Raw genomic sequence first — 20,653 nt, 5'->3', positions numbered from 1 at the left:
AAATAGATTTCATATGTTCTTGCTAGACTGAATAAAACTCTGTGTCTTTGCTATTATGAGGATACTTTGAAGTGTTATGTTTTAAAGATGTATTTGAAATGCACATTCGGAAAGGGAAATATTGCCAGCAACCATGAATGTGGAAATTCAAAGCAATGTGTTTAATTGTTCAAATCTACTACACCATTTAATCAAATGTGTGGATAAATATCAGGCCTTGGGCTAATGGCTAGGGTTACGGTCTAGGAGTCGAATGATCGCTGGTTCAAATGCCATGTCTTCCATGGCTGAAGTGCCTTTGAGCAGGGCTCCTAACTAACCACACATAATAAGTCACTTTGCGTAAAAGCATCAGCTAACTGTACAGGTAATGTGCTGTACGTGAAAGTAAAACTGTAGATATTAACTTGTAGTGTGTGTAAGGTAACACTTTATTTTAGGGATACATCTATTAGCACTAATACATACAATGTTAATGCCTGCATAAGTAACTTGTGAGGCATGTACTAAGCAAATGCTAAGGCCTACTAGGTCCTTACTAAGGTTAAATTGGTAATAAATCCCTTATTGTGCATGAACAAGACATTTGCGAATACATGCCTGACAAATGTTTGATTTTGCTTTGTACATGCCTTACAAGTTACTTATACAGGAACATTGTATGTATTAGTGCTAATAGATGTATCCCCAAAATAAAGTGTTACCGTGTGTAATTGCAAACTGTGTGTGTGTGTTTGGTTCTGTGTAGGCATTGGGGTGCCTGCTGTACAAGCTGTGCTACTTCACGCTGCCCTTCGGAGAGAGCTCGGTGGCCATCTGCGACGGCAGCTTCACCATCCCAGACAATTCGCGCTATTCACACGACATGCACTGCCTCATCCGTAAGTCTGCCCCAATCACGCATGCACGCACGTGAATACACACCATCATGCAGAATCATACTATTCACACGACATGCACTGCCTCATCCGTAAGTCTGCCCCAATCACGCGCGCACGCACGCACGTGAATACACACCATCATGCCATCCTTACTCTTCTCAGCTGTGCAGAACCATACTTTTCACACATGCACTGTCTCATCCGAAAGTCTGCCCCAATCACTGTCAGTCTGTACACGCACGCATGCACGTACATGGACACATACCATCACTACTCCAATTCGTGACTACATCATCACATCATTTCTCCACTCAGCTGTGTAGAATCATACTTTTGTTTGCATTCTGTTGAAATACACTTTGCTTTACTCCATTCCCTAGTTTTCTCTCAACCCCTCCACCCTCTCCCCTCCCCTCTTTCCTCTCTTCTGTCTTTTCTCTTCTTCTCTTTTCTGGGTATTTGAGGACCAAGGGGTACCCCTTTGGGAAACACTGATGTACTGAAACCTCTTCCTTCTCTTGTGTCCCTCATCAGGATATATGCTGGAGCCTGACCCTGAAACGAGACCTGATATATACCAAGTGTCCCACTTCGCCTTCAAGCTGGCACGACGGGAGTGTCCCGTGCGGAACGTGAATGTGAGTCTGTCTCTGGGTCTGTCTGTTGTTCTGTTCTGTTATGTTGTATTGTTTGTGTCTCTGTCTGTCTGTCTGTCTTTCTGTCCTGCTCTGTCTGACTGTCTGTCTGTCTAACTGTCTGTTTACTCGTCTGTCTGTCTGTCTGTCTGTCTGTCTGTCTGTCTGTCTGTCTGTCCGTCTGTCTGTCTGTCTGGTCTGTTCCTCTGTATGTTTACCCATTTGTCTGTCTATCTGTCTGTTGGCCTGCCTGCTGGCCTGTCTATGAGTCTGTTTGCCTGTCCTTCGGTCTATCTGTCTGCCTGTCTGTCTGCTTCCTTGCCTGTCTGTCTATCTGTCTGCTTCGCTGTCTGTTTGTCTGTTGATTTGTGTGTTCGTCTTCTTGTCTATGAGTCTGCCTGTCTGTCTGCCTGCCTGCCTGCTTGTCCCTCCCTCTGCAGACCTGCTACTTCAGAAACGTGTTAATCCATTGAGAGCCGCACCCAAACACAGCATAACAGTGTTACTGCAGACTTACCCACAGCCATCACACATACAGGGGGTGGACAAAATAACTGAGACACGTGTCATTTTAGTGTCATTTTGTTCCTCTTGCGTCCACAGTTAATCCAGTTGGATGTGGTTCATCCTTCTTGGTGGTATGCAGACATTACCTTGGGTACTGTGGCTCTTGATACATCACAAAGACTTGCTGTCTTGGTCAAAGATGCAACAGTTACACACGTACCAAGAATTTCTCCTTTTTGAACTCTGACATGTCACCCATAATGTTGTGTGCATTGCAACATTTTGAGCAAAACTAACTGTGCTCTTACCCTGCTAAAGAACCTGCACACTTCACTTTACTGGTGCAATGTGCCATTAATGAAGATTGGCCAACAGGCTGGTCCACTTGAGCCATGAAACTTCCCACACTAAAATGACAGGGGTCTCAGTTATTTTGTCCAACCCCTGTACAGCATCAGCACACAGACCCCACCATTTTGTTTCTCTATTTTAGGCTCTTGTTCTCATTCTTCACATTTTCTCTCCTACACACACACACACGCACACACACACATACACGCGTGCACACACACACACACTCCACGTCTCTTTTCTCACCTTCATCTGTTTTTCTGGAACTCTATCTCCACATCTGTCCTGCTCTATCTTTTACTTTCTTTCTGACTTCCTCTACCCCCCTTGCTCTCGCTTTTTCTCTCTCTCTGTGTCTCTCTCTGTCTCTCTCTGTCTCTCTCTGTCTCTCTCTGTCTCTCGCTCTCTCTCTCGCGCACTCTGTCTTGCCCTCTCTCATGCTCTCTCCCTCTCTCGCTCTCTCTCTCGCGCACTCTGTCTTGCCCTCTCTCTTGCTCTCTCTCTCTCTCTCTCTCTCTCTCTCTCTCTCTCTCTCTTGCTCTCTCTCTCTCTCTCTCTCTCTCTCTCTCTCTCTCTCTCTCTCTCTCTCTCTCTCTCTCTCTCTCTCTCTCTGTCTTCTTTCCCTGTTTCCCTTCCTGGCCCTCACCCTCTCCCTCTCTCTCGTTCTCAGTCTCTCACACACAGATACATCAGCATGTTCCATAAGCATGCGTCTCATAATCATTCTCTCAGCTGTCTTAATGAGTTCACCGCTCGTCCACTTGCTACTGTAAGTCCCAGTTGATTGAGCCTCCTCATCCTCCTCATCCTCATCATCAATGGCTTCAGTGTGGTTTTGTTGTGTTGCTGGTTTTACTTGCATTCCTGCACCCCCGGATCTCGATTGCTGTCATGTTTAATTCATCGCTGCCTGTGCCCAGCGTCTCGTCTCTGCTCTACTCTGCTCTCTACCCGGCTGCAAATGGCCCGCATAATTACACAGAGGAGCAGAATGGCTTTAGTCTCTGCCAGCTGGCACACTGACACTTACGCGCGTGCACGTGCGCACACACACACGCACGCACGCACGCACGCACTTACGCGCACGCACACACACACACACACACACACACACACACACACACACACACACACACACACACTGGTCCTCTCTTTTCTTCCGCCTTCTCTCTCTCTATCTCTCTCTCTCTCTCTATCTCTCTCTCTCTCTCTCTCTCTCTCTCTCTCTCTGTCTCTCTCCCTCTCTCTCCCTCTCTCTCCTTCGCTCTCTCTTCTCTCCCTTTTAGAGAGGCACTCCCTTGCTAGTGGTCTCATTTCAGGCTCCAGTCCTCCACAGAGGAGCAATAGATGCTTTGTTGTTAGTGTGCTTGTGCATGCTGTTCAAAATGTGGAACTCAGCAGTGCATAATTATTATTCTAAGAGCCCAAAATTGACTTATTTAATATTTTACCAGCATGAGGTCACTGGTCGCTGCTGAAGCATATTTCTATTCCCACTATGTTGGGGCCATGAAGTGGGGTGGGGAAAAGTGGGTGGGGTTAGCGGCACGCAAGGATTCCACAAGCGGGGCCACAGGGGGATATGCTAAGAAGCTGTTTCAATAGTAAACCAGGTTATGTTAACCTTGTGGTGGAGGTAAACCACCTAATAGAAGAGCCTGGAGTCCTCATTTTGTTAACTAAATGATGTCTGCATAACCATAGTTGCTAACTGTATTAGCTACTTTGTTGTTTGCAATTCAATTTCCCATTGGTAACTACCCAAGTTGCTAACCAGCTAGCAACTACGCGCTTGAGAAACACACCCCTGTTTTTTCACATAACCATGTTCTTAGTGTACCCCCCTGGAAAATGTCTTTTGTTGTTAGTCTCTCCTCACTTAACTTGTGTGTTTCACCTTCCAGAATGCCCCATTACCTGCGAAACTCCCAGAGCCAATCAAAGCCAGCGAAGCCGTCGCAAAGAAAAGTCAGACCAAAGCCAGGTGAGTTGGATCATTTAAAAAAGTACGAAGTGGACGAACCTCTCCTAACATTGCTTTAGAGGCTGGAACCAATACCCAGTACCTAAATAACAGTAGGTCACCCAGTGTTTCCCATACATGGTAAACCATTCTGTGGCACAGCACCACAGAATGAAAACCGAGCACCACAAATTGATCAACAGAGGCACCCTCATGTCAGTGGGGTACATGTGTAACTGAGGTGCTCCTGCACAGTCTGCCCCCTGGTGGTCTGGAAGTCTTCACCTCATAGTCAACGCATTGGTTCAGGTATGAGAGGCACAGCAGGATACCACTGAACTAAAGGACCAGTCCGATAGCTCAACGCTACTGATACTGTATGAGGGAGGGAGGTTTATTAACGTTCAACGCCACACTCTGCTAGTTGACCTTAAACATACATAGCATTTGCACTGACAAGATGATTTGGTAACACTGTAGAATAACCAACGATTAACAACCTTTCTTAACACTTTTTTTGCTCCTGTGTCCTCCCTGCAGGCTCACAGACCCCACACCCACCACAGAAACCTCCATTGCTCCACGGCAACGCCCCAAAGCTGGGCAGGCTGCCCAGCCAATCACGGGCATCCTCCCCATCCAGCCTGCCCTCACGCCCCGCAAACGAGCCAATGCGGCGCCTGGAGCACCCCAACCCATCAGTAAGCCCCTCCCTTTATTTACTCTCTATCGCTCTCTCTCTCATACACTCTCTCTCTCTCCTTCTCTCTCTCTCTCTTTCTTTCTCTCTTTCTCTCACACTCTCTCTCACTCTCTCTCTCTCTGCTTCTCTGTCTCTGTTTGTCTCCATCTCTGTCTATCTGTCTCTGTCTCTGTCTCTGTCTCTGTCTCTGTCTCTGTCTCTGTCTCTCTCTCTCTCTCTCTCTCTCCTTCTCTCTTTCTCTCTTTCTCTCCTTCTCTCTTTCCCTTCCTCTAATCATCTGTGTCCCCTCTCTCCTCCTCATTTGGCACGGTCACACAATGACCTCGGCTGTGTGCCCAGTGCAGGTGTTAGTGTCTGATGAAAAGCATGGCTGTTTTCAAGGCTGGGTCTCTGTTAACCCCGTCAAGTCCAGCACTTCCCTTTTCCTGCTGCATCCCTTTACGTTTCCTTTTCACTCATTCAGTCTTTCACTGCTCTGCTTCCTTTCTCTGCATCATGTCTTTTCCTCTCCATTTTGAAAGTTATCTTTTTTTAAATCCTTTTTGTCCCCTCTGTTCCTCCCTCCCTCTCACTCCCCCCATCCTCTCTCTCTCTAGCCCTCTTCTCTCTCTCTCTCACTCTCTCACTCTCTCTCTCCCTCAATGTCCAGCTACACCTCTTCTCTCCCTCTCCCTCACTCTCTCTCACACACGGTCACTCTCTCTCACACACGGTCACTCTCTCTTACTCAACCTCAAATCATCTTTTGTCCTCCTCTCCCCTTCCCTCTATCCCTCCATCCATCCCTCCCATCCTCCCTTCTTCCCTGAGACCTCTCCCCCCTGGCCAGTCATGCATTATTGACCTGTTGGTCCTTCAGCTCCATCAGATTAGTCATCCCAGCGGTGCAATTTGTCGGCATGTTGGGGACCTCTTAAACGCGGCTTAATGAGCTAGACGTGTCATAGGAATGTCCCCCTCTGCTCATTCTACACATCTGCACAAAGCTGTCAATTATACAGGCTATTGTATATCCAATTGGCTTTTATTTATTATTATTACAGACAAGTAGGGTGTGTGCTGTAAGATCACAGATTAATTGACCTATGAAATGCAGTTATCTCAAAAAGGCATAACCTTTTACGTATCTTTTAAGACATTTAATTTGTACTGTGATGTTGCTGCTGCCGAGTTATTTCATGTGTGTTAATATTATGTGCAGTTGTGTATAATTTAACTCACTGCTGGGTGTCTTCAAAATCACTTGCTACTGTTCAAGTCAAATAGAAACGCACTACCATCATGTCAGATTGAAGTGTTGGTCACTGCTAAATGACTACTTCTGTATGCCACATCTATAATTCATTCATCAGTAGTTTGATCATTGAGATTAGCTAAGCAATTAAATGTTAGGAAATATCTAATAGTACCCTTCATGTGTTCAGCTGAAAAGAAAATAGTGTTCTATTGTGTAAAATGTTGTGTTTAGTTCCTGACCGACAGAGTTATATGCATAACCTGCATATTTTGTTCTGGTTGGCTTAGGTGTGAATATGAATGCAGGCCCTCCCACTCCCGTCGCCCAACCACACAAGCCGCAGCCTCAGCAGGTGCCCGTAGCAGCTCAGCAGTCAGCCAATGCCGTTCCAGTACCGGTGCAGACCACGCCCTCGCCATCACAGGCCACCGCCCAGCTGTTTGCCAAACAGAACCCGGCAGCCGCCTTCTTCTCACCACACCAACAGCAGGTACAGCAAAGAAGGTGGATCTAACAAGAAGCGTCATTTTGTTCCTTTTCCGGTATCCACTTTATGTCGGGTGAACGCCTTCGGTTAGGAGACCTTCGGAGTCCTGAGGTTGAGAATCAATGAAGTCCCCTTAGCGCTGTAGATGGTGGTAGCGCACGTCTTGCGCAAACACCTCAAAAAGAGAAGAAGAAGTAGGGGACAACGCCCCTTTAGGAGACCCAACTTGAGCACACACTTTTGCATTGAGTGGGTGTGTTTTGCGTTATCTTGGTTTGATTCAGTANTTTTGGGTACAGTCAACGTCCGTCTCTAGAAGCCCCTCCCCTTGGCGGCCATCTTGGCCACACCTTGGGGCAGTTATTTCGGGCTAGCTATTTCTCTATATTGCACTGCTCAGTAGACAATTGGCTCTTTTTCTGGAAAAAGTGGGAGATGTGCAAGCACATTCCATTGTGGCGTTACGAATCGCCCCCCATTCATTTCTTTGAACATTTTGTTAAGTGTTTTGTCTCGGGTAGGGTGTCTAGTATTTTTTATTTTGAACCAGAAGACTGTACTAGAGGGGTCGAGGAGGGGCCACTGTGTATTACGGAGCAAAACTGATCAATATTCTGTGTTATACGTTTAATTATGCTTTTTTTATTTTCAGATCAATATTTTTGGATGGACCCTATGATTATATTGCTTTTATGAGATAAGATGGCATCTGTCTATTTAGCCTAGTTAGCTGTGGTGTTGGCGTTGTCTTGAGCTGGTTTGGCAGGAACTGTGCTCTATTTGCGCTCTGCCAGGGGTTTGTGTTAGTTCCCTAATCCAAGGAGGACACAATCTTCCATTCAGTGAGCCACCAGAAGTAAATTTACATATTGGGAAAATACCAACAACTCTCCTTTCTTCATGATGAAGGCACCATTCTGGCTGCCCTATACATTGGCATTCAACATGCTCTTCGGCTTTCAACATGTTCTTTGCTTCTACTTCGACATAAATTATGATTTTTTTTTTTAGCTTAGATGTTCATTCCTCAGTGCATGGATATTTTTATGGTTGGGCTAAATGGTCTTTTTTCACTTCGACATATGGATCCCCTTTACTATGAGGCCGATATGATAGCCTGTGTTCAAGCACAGTACCAGTTGCCTGTCTGTTCAAAAGTAAAATGCCTTCACTTAAGCAATACGCCAGGAGAGGCCGTGGGTTATGCTCGATTGATAACGGCCAAGGGGAGTGGGGCACGACACGAAGCGGAGTGCCGTAAACGTCCCCTTGCCCGTTATCAATAGAGCATAACCCACGGACTCAAGTGGCTTATTGCTTATCTAACACTGTTACACTTAATCACTGACCAAATTTCTTTAAAGACGCTTTAATGACAATAAATTTCTTCCGCGATGAGTTGACAAGTTGAGGAAGTGATTGCCGTTACCCCGGCAACGTTACTCGGCGTGCGTGTGTGGGTTGCGCTGCCAGAAAACACACTTCTCTACAAAAACTCAGCAAGAGGCGATGAACACATACCCCAACTGCACATATTCTCATTACCGATGTAGATGCGCTGGGTCTAATTTAGACGCGCATAGAATTTTCAGGTGGAAGGTGTAGGTTTACGCTCGATTGACCACAGCTATCAGCCAATCAGAATCGAGAACCGGACCACACAGTGTTAGATTATGTACTATTAGTGAGTCAATACAATAGCATGAACTATTTCATACGCATTATGTTAGAGTGAGTCACTACTATGGATTTGGCTTCAGTCTTTCTCCCTTGTTCATCTCTGCTGGTCGCTCCACTAGGGCTGTTGATTTTAACAGGAATCGTAGTACAGTTCTTCCTCTAGCATACTGCAAGTTACACAGTATGAGCATAATGGCCCGCTTTACACTCAGGGGGTTAGGGTCGTCGACGCTGTATGATCAGAGCCCTTAGCACCATACAACGCTACTCTGTGGGAAACACTGTTACGTAAACCTGGCAATATAGCGTTAGCAAGTAATCGGAACATCTGTCCTCTGCCCTGCTACCACCATTAGGACAGTATAGGAAATCTCTCATTAGCCAGATTAAGCATGTTAAATGGAACGCTTGAAAGGGACTATGCTTTGCTAAATATTAGGGATGGCACAAACCGCACCGAAAACCGAAACCGTACAATTCACACACATACCGAACCGAACCGTGCAATCCGTGGCAAACCGCAATTCATGTACTGTCCAAAAAAATCATCACTTTGTAACTGCAGTTATATAAATATTGTTTAATATTCCCAGTGCACCATTTATCATGAACTGAAAAAAAGAACCGTAGAGAACCGAAAACCGTGACCTTGACACCGTGATATGAACCGAACCGTGAATTTTGTGAACCGTACCACCCCTACTAAATATGCCTTGATTTCCAGGTCTTAAGCAGAGACAATACATGGGTTATGTTTATGAGCCTCGGACATAATTGTTTTGTGCTTGCTTTATTTGGAGTGGGGGTTTAGCACATTATAGTCACATTTAATGATTACAAAGCTTCGTGGATGACTAGGCCAGCTATTTTTAAAAGCCATTTTCTTTTTGTTTTGTCTTCATGTTGTGGACACATTACTGTATATTAGGACTAATGGCCTGTGGATGAACAGACACAGTTTATTATTTAGCTCTTCTTAATGACTTTCTAACGCCTTTTGTCGAAGCAATTATTGTACAGCTAGAAAATACATGAGCGATTTTTGACAGATTCGGGTCATAGTTGCTCTTTGCTTGTTTTGTCTGCGTTGTGTATTAAGACTTGACAATAGCCCGTGGATGACTACACCATTATTATGATGTCGCATCTCTCCTAATGGTTTTATAACGACATCGGGAAACAATTATTGCACAGCTCTCTCAAAGGGCCTCATTTGGGCTTTTGTCGAAATTGTGTGTGTTCACCACTGAAATGATATTGCAATGTTTTACATGTTTAGTACATCATAAGGAAGAAGAATTGTACAGCAGGAGGAGCTAGAGGAGGTGTCTGCATGCGTGCGTGCGTGCCTGAGGTTGTGCACAAATATGTTTGTGTGTGCAAACGTGCATGGGTATGTGCATGTGTGTGCACATTGCTTAATTAACAACAACAGCAGCTTTAAGCGTCCACTTGAGCCTGTTCAAACACCACTGAGCAGAGCAGAGAGCCACAACAACACAGCATAACACAACACCAAACCACACCTCACAGGGTGACACACAGTCCGGGTCGGGGACAGCAGATCAATACCTGTCACTTGTTGCAGCGTCAGCAGGTGCCGACTCCGTATGTGCAGCCTCAGCATCAGCACCAGCACCAGCAGCAGCATCCTCCACAGCAACGGTTTCCACAGCAACTGCACTACAACCCGTATCTGCAGCAACAACAACAACAACAACAGCAGCTGCATGTTCAACATCATGTACAGCATCCGCAGCATCAGGACCAGTATCTGCAGCATCAGCAGCATGTTCAACATAGGCAGCAAAGGCAGCAGCAGCAACAACAATATCAGCAACATGTACACCATGCACAGCATCGCCAGCAGCATCAGCATCCTCCACAGCATCAGCAGCAAATGCAGAGTCAGCATGTTCAACAGCATCACGCACAGCAGCAGCAGCAGCACGCGCAGCAGCATCAGCACCAACTGCGTGCACAGCATCATCAGCATGTGCAACAGCAGCAGCAGCACGTTCAGCATCCCATACAACAGCAGCAGCAGCAGCCGGAGTATCCATCGCCTGCGGCCGTGCCTGCATCTACAGCCGTGCCTTCATCTACTCCTGCTCCTGCGCCTGCTCCTGCACCTGCTCCTGCGCCTGTGTCTACGCAGTACAGAGCGAGGCCCATTGCCCCAGTGGCTCCGTTGCAGCAGCATCCTCATCCTCATCCTCATCCTCACCTTCAACTCCCCTACCCATCAGCCAACTCAACAGCCAGCCGCTCTCTCACCCCGACGCCATCACCATCACCATCACCCTCCCCCTCCCCACCCCCCGAGCAGCTAGAAGACCTTGACACGATGGTACTGTAAAGCTCGACCGTCCAACCTTCCCAAACAAACTCAACCCCCCCTCTTCCGAATCATGCACACCACCTCACCGCCGGCTCCGCCTGACCTTTTCTCAACGCCGCAACTCTCTTAACTCGATCGTTCTGTCTCTCTCTCTCTCTCTCTCTCTTTCTGTATGTCTGTCTCTCTCTTGCTCTCTCTGTCTGTCTGTCTGTCTGTCTGTCTGTCTGTCTGTCTTTCTTTCTTTCTTTCTTTCTTTCTCTCTCTCTCTCTCTCTCTTTCTCTGTCTGTGCGTCTCTCTCTCTCTCTCTCTCCCTCTCTCTCTGTCTCTCTGTCTCCCTGTCTCCCTCTCTCCCTCTCCCTCTCTCTCTCTCTCTCTCTCTCTCTCTCTCTCTCTCTCTCTCTCTCTCTCCCCTGCCCCTAGCTGCACATCTCTCGCTGACTTTTTAATGTGCAGCCTGATGCCTGTTTTGTCGGCCTGCCTGCCTGCCTGCCTGCCTGCCTGCCTGCCTGCCAGATCTAATGAAATGAATATAGCACCTCCATTTCCATTGACATTTTATAGGGACATCTGCTAAACAGAACAAAACCCCATGGCTCTTAATCTTCTTTTACACATTTTTTTCACCTATCGTTCGCAGCATCAGTTATTACTCTCTCTTTGTATGGCATTCATATAGCAGAACATACCTGTTTAAGCACATTATGAGAAATGTAATTACACAGATACTGATCAGACTTAACGTGCGAAATGTGTTTTTTTAATGGGTGCTTTGGGACGGAGATGGAGCATCACTGACAAACTTTTGCTGGGTGTTTTCTGGAGGAAGATAGGGGTTAATTAGATATTGTTTTAAACTACTTCTTTGCCGTACATGCTTTCACGATTGTCTGTTCGGTGGTATTTTACTTTCACTTTCTCTCTAAAGCTATGTCTGTGATGGATACTGGGTGCTGGTGACTATCTCTGCTTCTGAACGATTTTTGTCTGTCTCGTACGAATCAATTCTCCGCTTTGGGTCTGATCGATGACTCGCCTCTCTACCCCAGCGATTGTGCTTGTTCTCTCGGCATTGATTGATTATTCCAAAATTAACTTTGGCTTCTCAATTTGTATTTTCTTTTATCGCGCTTGCCATTGTAAACTCAGTATGCCTTACTGTTCTCTTTTCTTTCCCTCTCTTTTTATTTTATTCTCTTTGCTTCTCCCCCTTCTCCTCCGTAGGGACGTGGGCTCCACAAGGTAGGCTCTCTGACGCCCCCCTCCTCTCCCAAGACGGCGCCCAAGTCGGGCCACCGGCGCATCCTGAGTGACGTGACCCACAGCGCCGTGTTCGGCGTGCCCGTCAGCAAGTCCACCCAGCTGCTCCAGGCCGCCGCCGCAGAGGCCGGCCTCAACAAGTCCAAGTGAGACGCTCCCGTTTATTTATTTTTAGATCAGTGATTTTCTACCTATGGGCTGGTACCCACTGGTGGGCCTTGAAGGTATTCCAAGTGGGCCTTGAAAACATTTTCTACAAATTATAATCATATTTTGGTGTGTGTTGCTATTGATTTATTTGAGTTTTATTCTTTATTGGGTCAGAAGTGGGCCCTGAACATTTGTGACAATTTCGAGTGGGCCCCACGTTGGAAAAGGTTGGGAACCCCTGGTTTAGATAATATTTTTATGGCCATTACACATTTATTTTGCAGTATGACCGTGAGCAGGGCTCTTAATCAACATTTCTCAATACCAGCCAAAATGGCTAGTAGAGTCTGATCTTACTTGCCAAACACACACTCACCAATGGGTCAAAGTTAGCCTAGTAAACCAGCGCCACTCGCTGGACGTCGACATTTTTCGGCTGCGAGTGGTCGTCTAGCCTTGCATCGGTCGAATATTTTGAACACTGTGCCACTGAGTCTGGCAAACCAATCACAACGCATAGATTTGTTTTGAATTTGTTTTGAATCAAAGCTGTCAGGGATTTGAGGGAGTGGCGACGAAGCTCACAACGTTGGGAAAGGACATAGACGAGAAAGATGGCGCTAATTGGTCAGAGTGCCGGCCTATAGGCACAGGCATGGTGTGAAAAACAACGGGCTGTTCTCATCAACAATGTGTCGTTCATCGGGTCCAGACTAAATTACGCATCCAGTCTCACATTTAGGCTGGTTTATCAGGCTAGGTCGAAGTGGCTAGGAAGTTGGTCTTTTCTACCAACCAAACTGATATTTTATCAGCATTTGGCGAGTTGGCTGGTGTTAATTTAGAGCCTTGACAGGAGAGACAGACCGGAAACGAGTAGGGGAGAGACAGATGGGGAAATGGGAAAATGACCCTGGCCAGAATCGAACCCGGGTCGCAGGCGTAGCATTGCGTGTGACTGCATCTGTGTGTGTGTGTGATCTCTGTTCTGCAGGTCTGCCAGCACCACACCCTCGGGCTCCCCGCGCTCCTCCCAGCAGAGCGTGTACCAGGTATCGGACGGCAGCACCCCCGCTGCCCCCCCTCCCACGGCCGTTGGAGCGCAGCCCGGCTGGAACCCCTTCGGAGATGACAACTTCTCCAAGCTCACAGCAGAGGAGCTGCTCAACAAGGACTTTGCCAAGCTCGCTGATGGTAAATTATAATACTATTTACTGTATTTATATAGTACAATTCATACAAAACATGCAGATCAACATAATTGTTAGATTAACAACAATATCAAATAGTAGTGATAATGCAACACAAGCAATAACTCTTGAGATGATATTGTCCAGATGTTTCAATCCATTTTTAAATAAGCCTAAATCAGGGATTGTGTGTGCAATACAACTGCATGTCGAAACTTTCCGTAGTTCTCCTTCAACGACATGTCTTCAATGCCAGAAAATGTCCATACCAGGGAATTACAGAAGTATAATGCCTTCAGGCTTCCAGTGTGCCCAGCTCATTAGTATAGTATTGTACTGTAAGCCTCTGATACAAATAATAATGTTTGGAATGCATTAATGCTAGGCAGCACAAGCAGTTGCTTACTTGCTCTCTTGAGCTATGGCTATACATAATTGCACAGTCATGCCCAGAGTTGAAAAATGAAATGAAATTAATAGGCATTTAGTGCCATTTTTTGCAAACTATGTAGAGTAGATGTCTTAAAAAAATCTATATACAGGATATATTACGTATATTGCTGAGTTAAAAAGTTTGATTTGATAGCCATTTTAGTGTCTTCATTGCAACCTTCTCAGGTAATTGAACTTGAAAATGGATATTGATTAATGGGTGTAGAGGTGCATTGTAGGTTGTAGTGTATATTGAAAAGCTCTGTGTATTGTGACCCTCTCTGTCTCAGGCAAGCCTGTGGAGAGGCCGAACTCCTCTGAAAGCCTCCTGGCGGGCCTGCAGTCTGTTCCCAATACCCAGGCACCCACCAAGGGATTCCCACCAACCACAGGTAAGAGCCTAACAAAATCTGTCTGTATAAGTCCCTCCATTGGCGGCCATATTGGCGACGGCTTGTTAGAAAGGTGGGAGATGTGCAAGGCAAGCACACATGATATTGGCGTTACAAATCGCTCCCCCCCACCCCCCCGTTCATTGCTATGGACTTTTCTTTTTCTTCACACACACACACACACCACACACACACACGCACACACACACGCACGCGCACACGCACGCGCACACACACGCACACACCAGTCCACTCCATGTCTGGCATGCCTCATGAGGCCATGAGGTGATGACTAGACATGGCCGCCCGTCACAGCTGCCCCCCTCCATGACCTCTGACCTGGTTGCCTTGGTGACATGACAGGAATGTGGTGCTGCTCTTCCACACGTGTAGTAGTAGTAGTATCTCATAAAACATCAAAGTATATGTAATGTCCTTGGCCTGTTGTTTTCCCCTGATCATACCACACACACACACCAGGCACACACACACACACACACGCACACACACAGGCACACACACACACACACAGGCACACACACACCTGCGCTGTCCAGCTGGGCAGCCTTGGACCCGTTTTCCTTGAACTTGAATGTCCTATTAGTACTCTCTCAGTTCATGTTCATTGCTATGGTCCGATGCCAATGTTTTCAATGGCCGTAGATCATCAGGTACCACGCACTGATGAAGGCTTGTTAGCCGAAACGCGTTTGCTTTTTGGACATGGTGGTAATATAAATAAATAATGAGACGCAGTTTGTGAGTGCGGATTTCTTCTTCCTTAAGTTGACGTTTTTTATCTCGCACCCAAAAGCTTTTCGGTTTTCCAAGAAGTTGAGCGCGTCCTCTGCCAATACTAGTAGATCATTTTTAACACCCAAGTGATACCGAATATTCGCCCCTCTCTTTCTATCTCATGATCTCATGCCCTCTCTCTCTCTCTCTCTTTCTTTCTTTCTTTCTTTCTTTCTTTCTTTCTTTCTTTCTTTCTTTCTTTCTTTCTTTCTTTCTCTCTCTCTCTCTCTCTCTCTCTCTCTCTCTCTCTCTCTCTCTCTCTCTCTCTCTCTCTCTCCTGAGACCCCCTTTCATTCCACAGTTCCTCCTTGTCTTTGGTTACCACCCCTCTCCTCTGATGCCATAGATATGCCCCCCCCCCCCTCTCTTCTCCATCTGCTCCTGCCTGGTTAGACCAGGTCATCTCCTCCACTTTCCCCTCCGCAGGTGCACCATGTAACTTAGCCTCCCTGTGTTACGGCTCATTCTTTTGAAACTCTGCCGTCGGTAGATCCGAGGTTGTTCTACCGACAACCGTTGTAAATGCCTTCTATTGGAGCTGGGGACAATTCAAACGTCTGACAACACTAATGTTAAACAAACTCGGAGTACACAGAAGCGCTCCGAGTTTGTGTTTTGGAACCCCGATTTGAGTACCCATTCTTTTGCACTTTTCCGAGGCACAGCCCGGAGTTTCCGACAATCGAGTTTCAAAAGAACGAGCCATTACCCTAATGACATCATTCCTGAACGATGACACAGGTTCAGATACGTATTCTCATGTATCAGGGTAATACTGTCAAGAAGTTTTTTTTCTGTCCTCATCTAACTCTTGCAACAGCTTGTGGGTTTCCTTTGTGTCCGTCTCTGTCCTTTGATTATATACTGGGGGAAAATGTTTTGCTAACTTGATTTATAGGTGCACTGTGTATTGCTTTTAGCTATTTATACCTACTCTGCCCACAATCCTACACTGTGCACCTTTTTAAGGTATTTTTTGACATTATATGAACCATGTCACCCCTTAAAATTCTGTAAAGACAATCGTGACACTATGACTAAATGGCACAAATGTCCAAATTAATATATAGCATCAGTAGTTTATATGAGCATCAATAAGCCGTTTATGATCAGGTTTTTGGAGTTACCGGTTTATTCGAGCGCTCATGTAAACTGAATAAACAGTTTTCATAACTGGTTTAATGCCGTGATCGGTTTATGAGAAATCCGATTTGCACAGGTAGGTTATTGTCTAATAAACTGATTTCTCGTGTCATGTATCCAGCATAATCGGGTTATTATTACAATGACACTTAAACACCACATCATCACATGGCCTCATCCATACCCATCGCATTAGTGTGCGGTCAGAAGAACAACACACAACACAACACAATGCCACGCCACGCCACGCCACGCCACGCACACACCACCATACACTACCATACACATGTCACGGGCCTAGAGAGGACATCAGGCTAGGCACACAGTCCAAACACTCTCTTGTTGCCAAGCAACATGACATGTGGAAAAGACAAAAGAGAATCTGGTTTATCATATGAATTAAGTTCATTATGTCTAACTGTTTAACTTAAACACTTAGTGGTTTCTTTTGCCTTAAGACATGTAAAAGTTTTTATCTTTTACCTGACATGTTTCGACGGTGTCACTTCCGTCTTCATCAGAGGGTCACTGTGATGTTGATGCGTGACGTGCTTTAAAAACAGCTGATGTTGTTGTGGAGGTGTGACCTCCCTGTCAATAATGACAGGTTGGTCACACCTCCTGCTGTTAGAGTTGTCCTCTTAGGATGGTGGTCCAGGTGTGTGAGAGCATGTATGCCCCCTCATCCCTGTTCATGGTACTTGGGCTACGCTTTCTGATCTCCATGGACTCCTTAATCCAGCGGTGGTATCTGTTGTTCTCTTGCTGTATGACTTTTGCCTTGTCCCAGTCCATGATGTGATTTTCCCTCCTACAGTGGTCAGTTATGGCTGATTTGAGGTTCTCCTGTGTGGCTCTCTCCTTTATTGCTCTTGTATGTCTTTGTTCTGTTTCCTTTTCACACTCTTTTTTATGCTCATTTTTTCTTATGTTGAATGTCCTCCCTGTCTCCCCAATATATGACTTGTTGCATGACCGGCACGGAATCTCATATAAAAGATAAAAACTTTTACATGTCTTAAGGCAAAAGAAACCACTAAGTGTTTAAGAGAATCTGGTTTGTTCTCCTTAATTAGATTGTGCACTCCAGCTCGGAATCGGAATGTTCCGGCTGATTTGATGGGCTATCCTACTGTAGGTGGGCGGGGCTTTGGGGCATGAACTTGGCAAACCGTCACAGCGGGTTATTTCTAATGTGTGTCTCCCCGTCCTCCCTTGCTGACTCGCCTGCTTGTGGCCTCGTAATGACATCACTGGCAACAGAATTGTATTTCAAAATCTTGCAAAAAAAAACAAATTCTAATGTCATTTTCTCATTTGCAATCGGGATTGTGAATGAATAACAGTCCCCCAAAACTTTGTTGTGGCTAGTCTGTCAGCAAGGAGGGGAGGCGTCAGCAAAATGCCAGGTCACAAGCGCAGGCTGAAGACTGTAGTCCGCATATTGGAAAGCACTCACAGTGATTGGCAAGCAGGAAGGAATAGGTTGACCCACCCACTTGACGACAATGGCAGCCTCTCAATTGTCCTCGCGCTGCGCTGCAAATGGAGGGGGTTTGTCGAGTGTCACAGAGGGCTTTCAGACGCCAGTGTCTTGGGACTGCAGGAGATCAAAATGAGACGCAGGTCTTGCGTAAGCTGGGCTAGGCCAGGGTAATCCTATCTAGACGATGTACACACACACACACACACACACACACACACACACACACACACACACACACACACACACACACACACACACACACACACACACACACACACACACACTCACACACACACACATTCACACACACACACACACACACACACACACACACATTCACACTCTGTGCAGACAGCGCAGTGCGCCTCAGGTGAGCCTATTGAGCATACAGTGGCCTGTCCCCTTTAAAATGTTCTGTTTTATTTGTATCACCTTTCTCACTGTGGCCTTTGGACAGACCTTTGTATCCTCTGAGCACTGTGTGGCTAAACTCCACGCGAGTACCTCAAGTATCTGTAACTGTGGATATCTAATGGTGGATTTTGTTTGCAATCGGAGCTCAGTGTCTGGGTAGTAGCGTACACAAATGTTGAACCACAGCGGATCTGCAGTTAATCATCCAAGAAGGATCTGGACAGTTGAAGTAAATTCTAGAACATGTTGCACTTTTACAGCATTTGTCATGACACTGTGAAGTGTTGTTGAAATCGATGTTATTTTCCACCATACTGTGCACTATTATGCCCAGACTATTCACAAGATACAGTTGCAAACAACCAATTTATGTTCAGAGTCTTAGCAGACATGATGGCATGGTCCTTAGCTCTGACTGCAAAAAGAGCACACCATAACTGCTCCCATTCCCTATATAGTATCTACTAGTCTAGTCACTGCCTCCGTCTTACACTGTAACTTTAGTGAGGAGAATGCACACTTAAAATCCTATTTTCTTTGTTACAGTATATCACGAAAGTGAGTACTCACAGTTTTTGCAGATTTGTGTGTATATCTTTTCATAGGAAAGCATTACAGAAATGTCACTTTGACACAATGATTAGTGACCTTTTAACAACATACTTAAACACTTAAATTTCCTGTTCACTCGTTAAAAAACTAAATACAGCCATTAATGTTTGAACATGTACTCACAAAAGTGTGTACACCCCAGATTAAAATCCGGATCGTCTCGAAATGAAAAGGGATTAAAAGGGAGGTCAGCGGTGTGCGTTTGAACCTTTCTTTGCATTGAACTTCAAAATTTTGAGTGTGCACCTGGCTTAAATAGATTGGTGTGAGATTTGAATGTAATCCTATGGAGAATATCATGATCTGCCTCAGTAGTCATAGTTCAATGCAAAGAAAGGTTGAAACGCACACTGATGACCTCCCTTGTCATCCCTTTTCATTTCGAGAAGATTCGAGCCAACATAACCCCTTCTCTACCGGATTTTAATCTGGGGTTCAAACATTAATGGCTGTATTTTGTTTTTGTCAGAGTGAACAAGAAATTTAAGCAGTTAAATATTTTGTTAAAAGGTCACTAATCATTGTGTCAAAGTTAAATTTCTGTAATGCTTTCCTATGAAAAGATATACTCAAAAATCTGCAAAACTGTGAGGGGTGTACTCACTTTTGTGATGTACTGTATTAAACAATCAAACCGTCATCCTATCCTGCCATGGAATAAAATGACAAAGAAAAAAGGATTTTAAGTGTGCGTACTCCTCACTCCAGGATTATAGTCCGCCTTTGTCCTGCACCTTTTCCTGGGATGTGCGCAATCTTCACATTCAGCTGTCTTAGACTGTCCCATCAGACGAGAACTGATGTTCCCTGGGGGAGAATTCCAATAATGAGCTGGGCTGGGTGTGTGTCAGACGGCCATGTCGTATCCAGATCTATTACATTACATTACATTACATTGCCTTTGGCAGACGCTTTATAACCAAAGCGACTTTCAAAAGAGGACATAATCAAGCCAACATCACAAGCAAATACAAAGTGCACAGGAAATATACAGAACAACATTCCACATGGTCCACATGAGTTTTGTTTGGGTGATGTTGCTGCTGACCTCTTTGGTGGTTCTGCTGCTGACCTTTTGAACTCTCTTCACCCCAGTGAAAGGGTCAAAGCACCAGATCTGCTGCGCCATTGCTTGACATGAGCCATGGCCCCATGAACCATGACCCTCCCATGACCCACTGCCATCACCACCGAGGAGAAGAAGTGATTCAGGAAAGAGAAGAAGGAGTCACACACAGGAGCTGGATGTAATTCAGAGAAACTTGATTTAAAAAAAAAGCGAAAATAAAAAAAAAGCCTGAGACAAAGTGGGTCTTAGGCTTTTCTTTATTTTTGACTTTCTAATACTGTTTCTCTGAATTGCATCCAGCTCCTCTTTGTTGGTGACACTTTCTCCATCCTGAATCACTCCTTTGGAATAACGCACCGAGCAAAACTCTCCGAGAGAGGCAGAGGCACGGACGTCAGGTCTACCTTCTCCACTACCATCACCACCACCACCACCACCCTGTCCTGCCCTCTACCCCACTACGCTCCACTCTGCTCCACTCTGCTCCACCCCTCCCCGTCAGCCCTCCTGCTCTCTCATTCCCCCATATCAGCTGGCTTGGCCTGTAGTAAGTATGACGCCAGACACAGCATATGTCCATCCCTCCGTCTGACCAGCCGAAGTTTCCCCCCCGTCTCAAGCACAGACCCACTTAACACGCATGGGGCATGTCTGGGGCATGGGGCACAGTCTGAGACCATTAATTCTCCTTCTCCTTCCAAAACACGAGAAACCCTACGAAAGCAGTAGCTTTTACGGTATTTGGGGCTTTTACAGGTTATGGATATGAAATTAGGAAGGGAAGGAATCAGTGAGTTTTAGATTTTAACTTCTACAGCTGAATGCAGTAAATCCACTTCAATTCTCATTTAGTTATTACATTATTACACTACACGTAACTGACTTTTTTTTACCCAAAGCGACTTACAGATACGGGAATGGGAATTG

At 45.7% G+C, this 20,653-nt stretch overlaps 1 protein-coding gene across 1 annotated transcript in view; it reads left to right on the top strand.

The window, feature by feature from the left end:
• LOC134446553 (AP2-associated protein kinase 1-like) overlaps window positions 1-20,653 on the top strand; it is a 71,289-nt gene that overhangs the window by 31,632 nt on the left and 19,004 nt on the right. The window contains exons 2-10 of the mRNA XM_063195917.1: window positions 749-881; window positions 1,416-1,519; window positions 4,279-4,358; window positions 4,878-5,038; window positions 6,565-6,767; window positions 10,033-10,794; window positions 12,008-12,189; window positions 13,188-13,387; window positions 14,106-14,207. Of these exons, the coding sequence (XP_063051987.1) occupies window positions 749-881; window positions 1,416-1,519; window positions 4,279-4,358; window positions 4,878-5,038; window positions 6,565-6,767; window positions 10,033-10,794; window positions 12,008-12,189; window positions 13,188-13,387; window positions 14,106-14,207 (1,927 nt within the window). The remainder of the gene's footprint in view (window positions 1-748; window positions 882-1,415; window positions 1,520-4,278; window positions 4,359-4,877; window positions 5,039-6,564; window positions 6,768-10,032; window positions 10,795-12,007; window positions 12,190-13,187; window positions 13,388-14,105; window positions 14,208-20,653) is intronic.

The sequence above is a fragment of the Engraulis encrasicolus genome, chromosome 3, assembly GCF_034702125.1.
Source record: "Engraulis encrasicolus isolate BLACKSEA-1 chromosome 3, IST_EnEncr_1.0, whole genome shotgun sequence".
NCBI lineage: Eukaryota > Metazoa > Chordata > Actinopteri > Clupeiformes > Engraulidae > Engraulis > Engraulis encrasicolus.
Note: the sequence above shows the minus strand (reverse complement) of the source record. Positions and strands in the feature narration are given on the sequence as shown.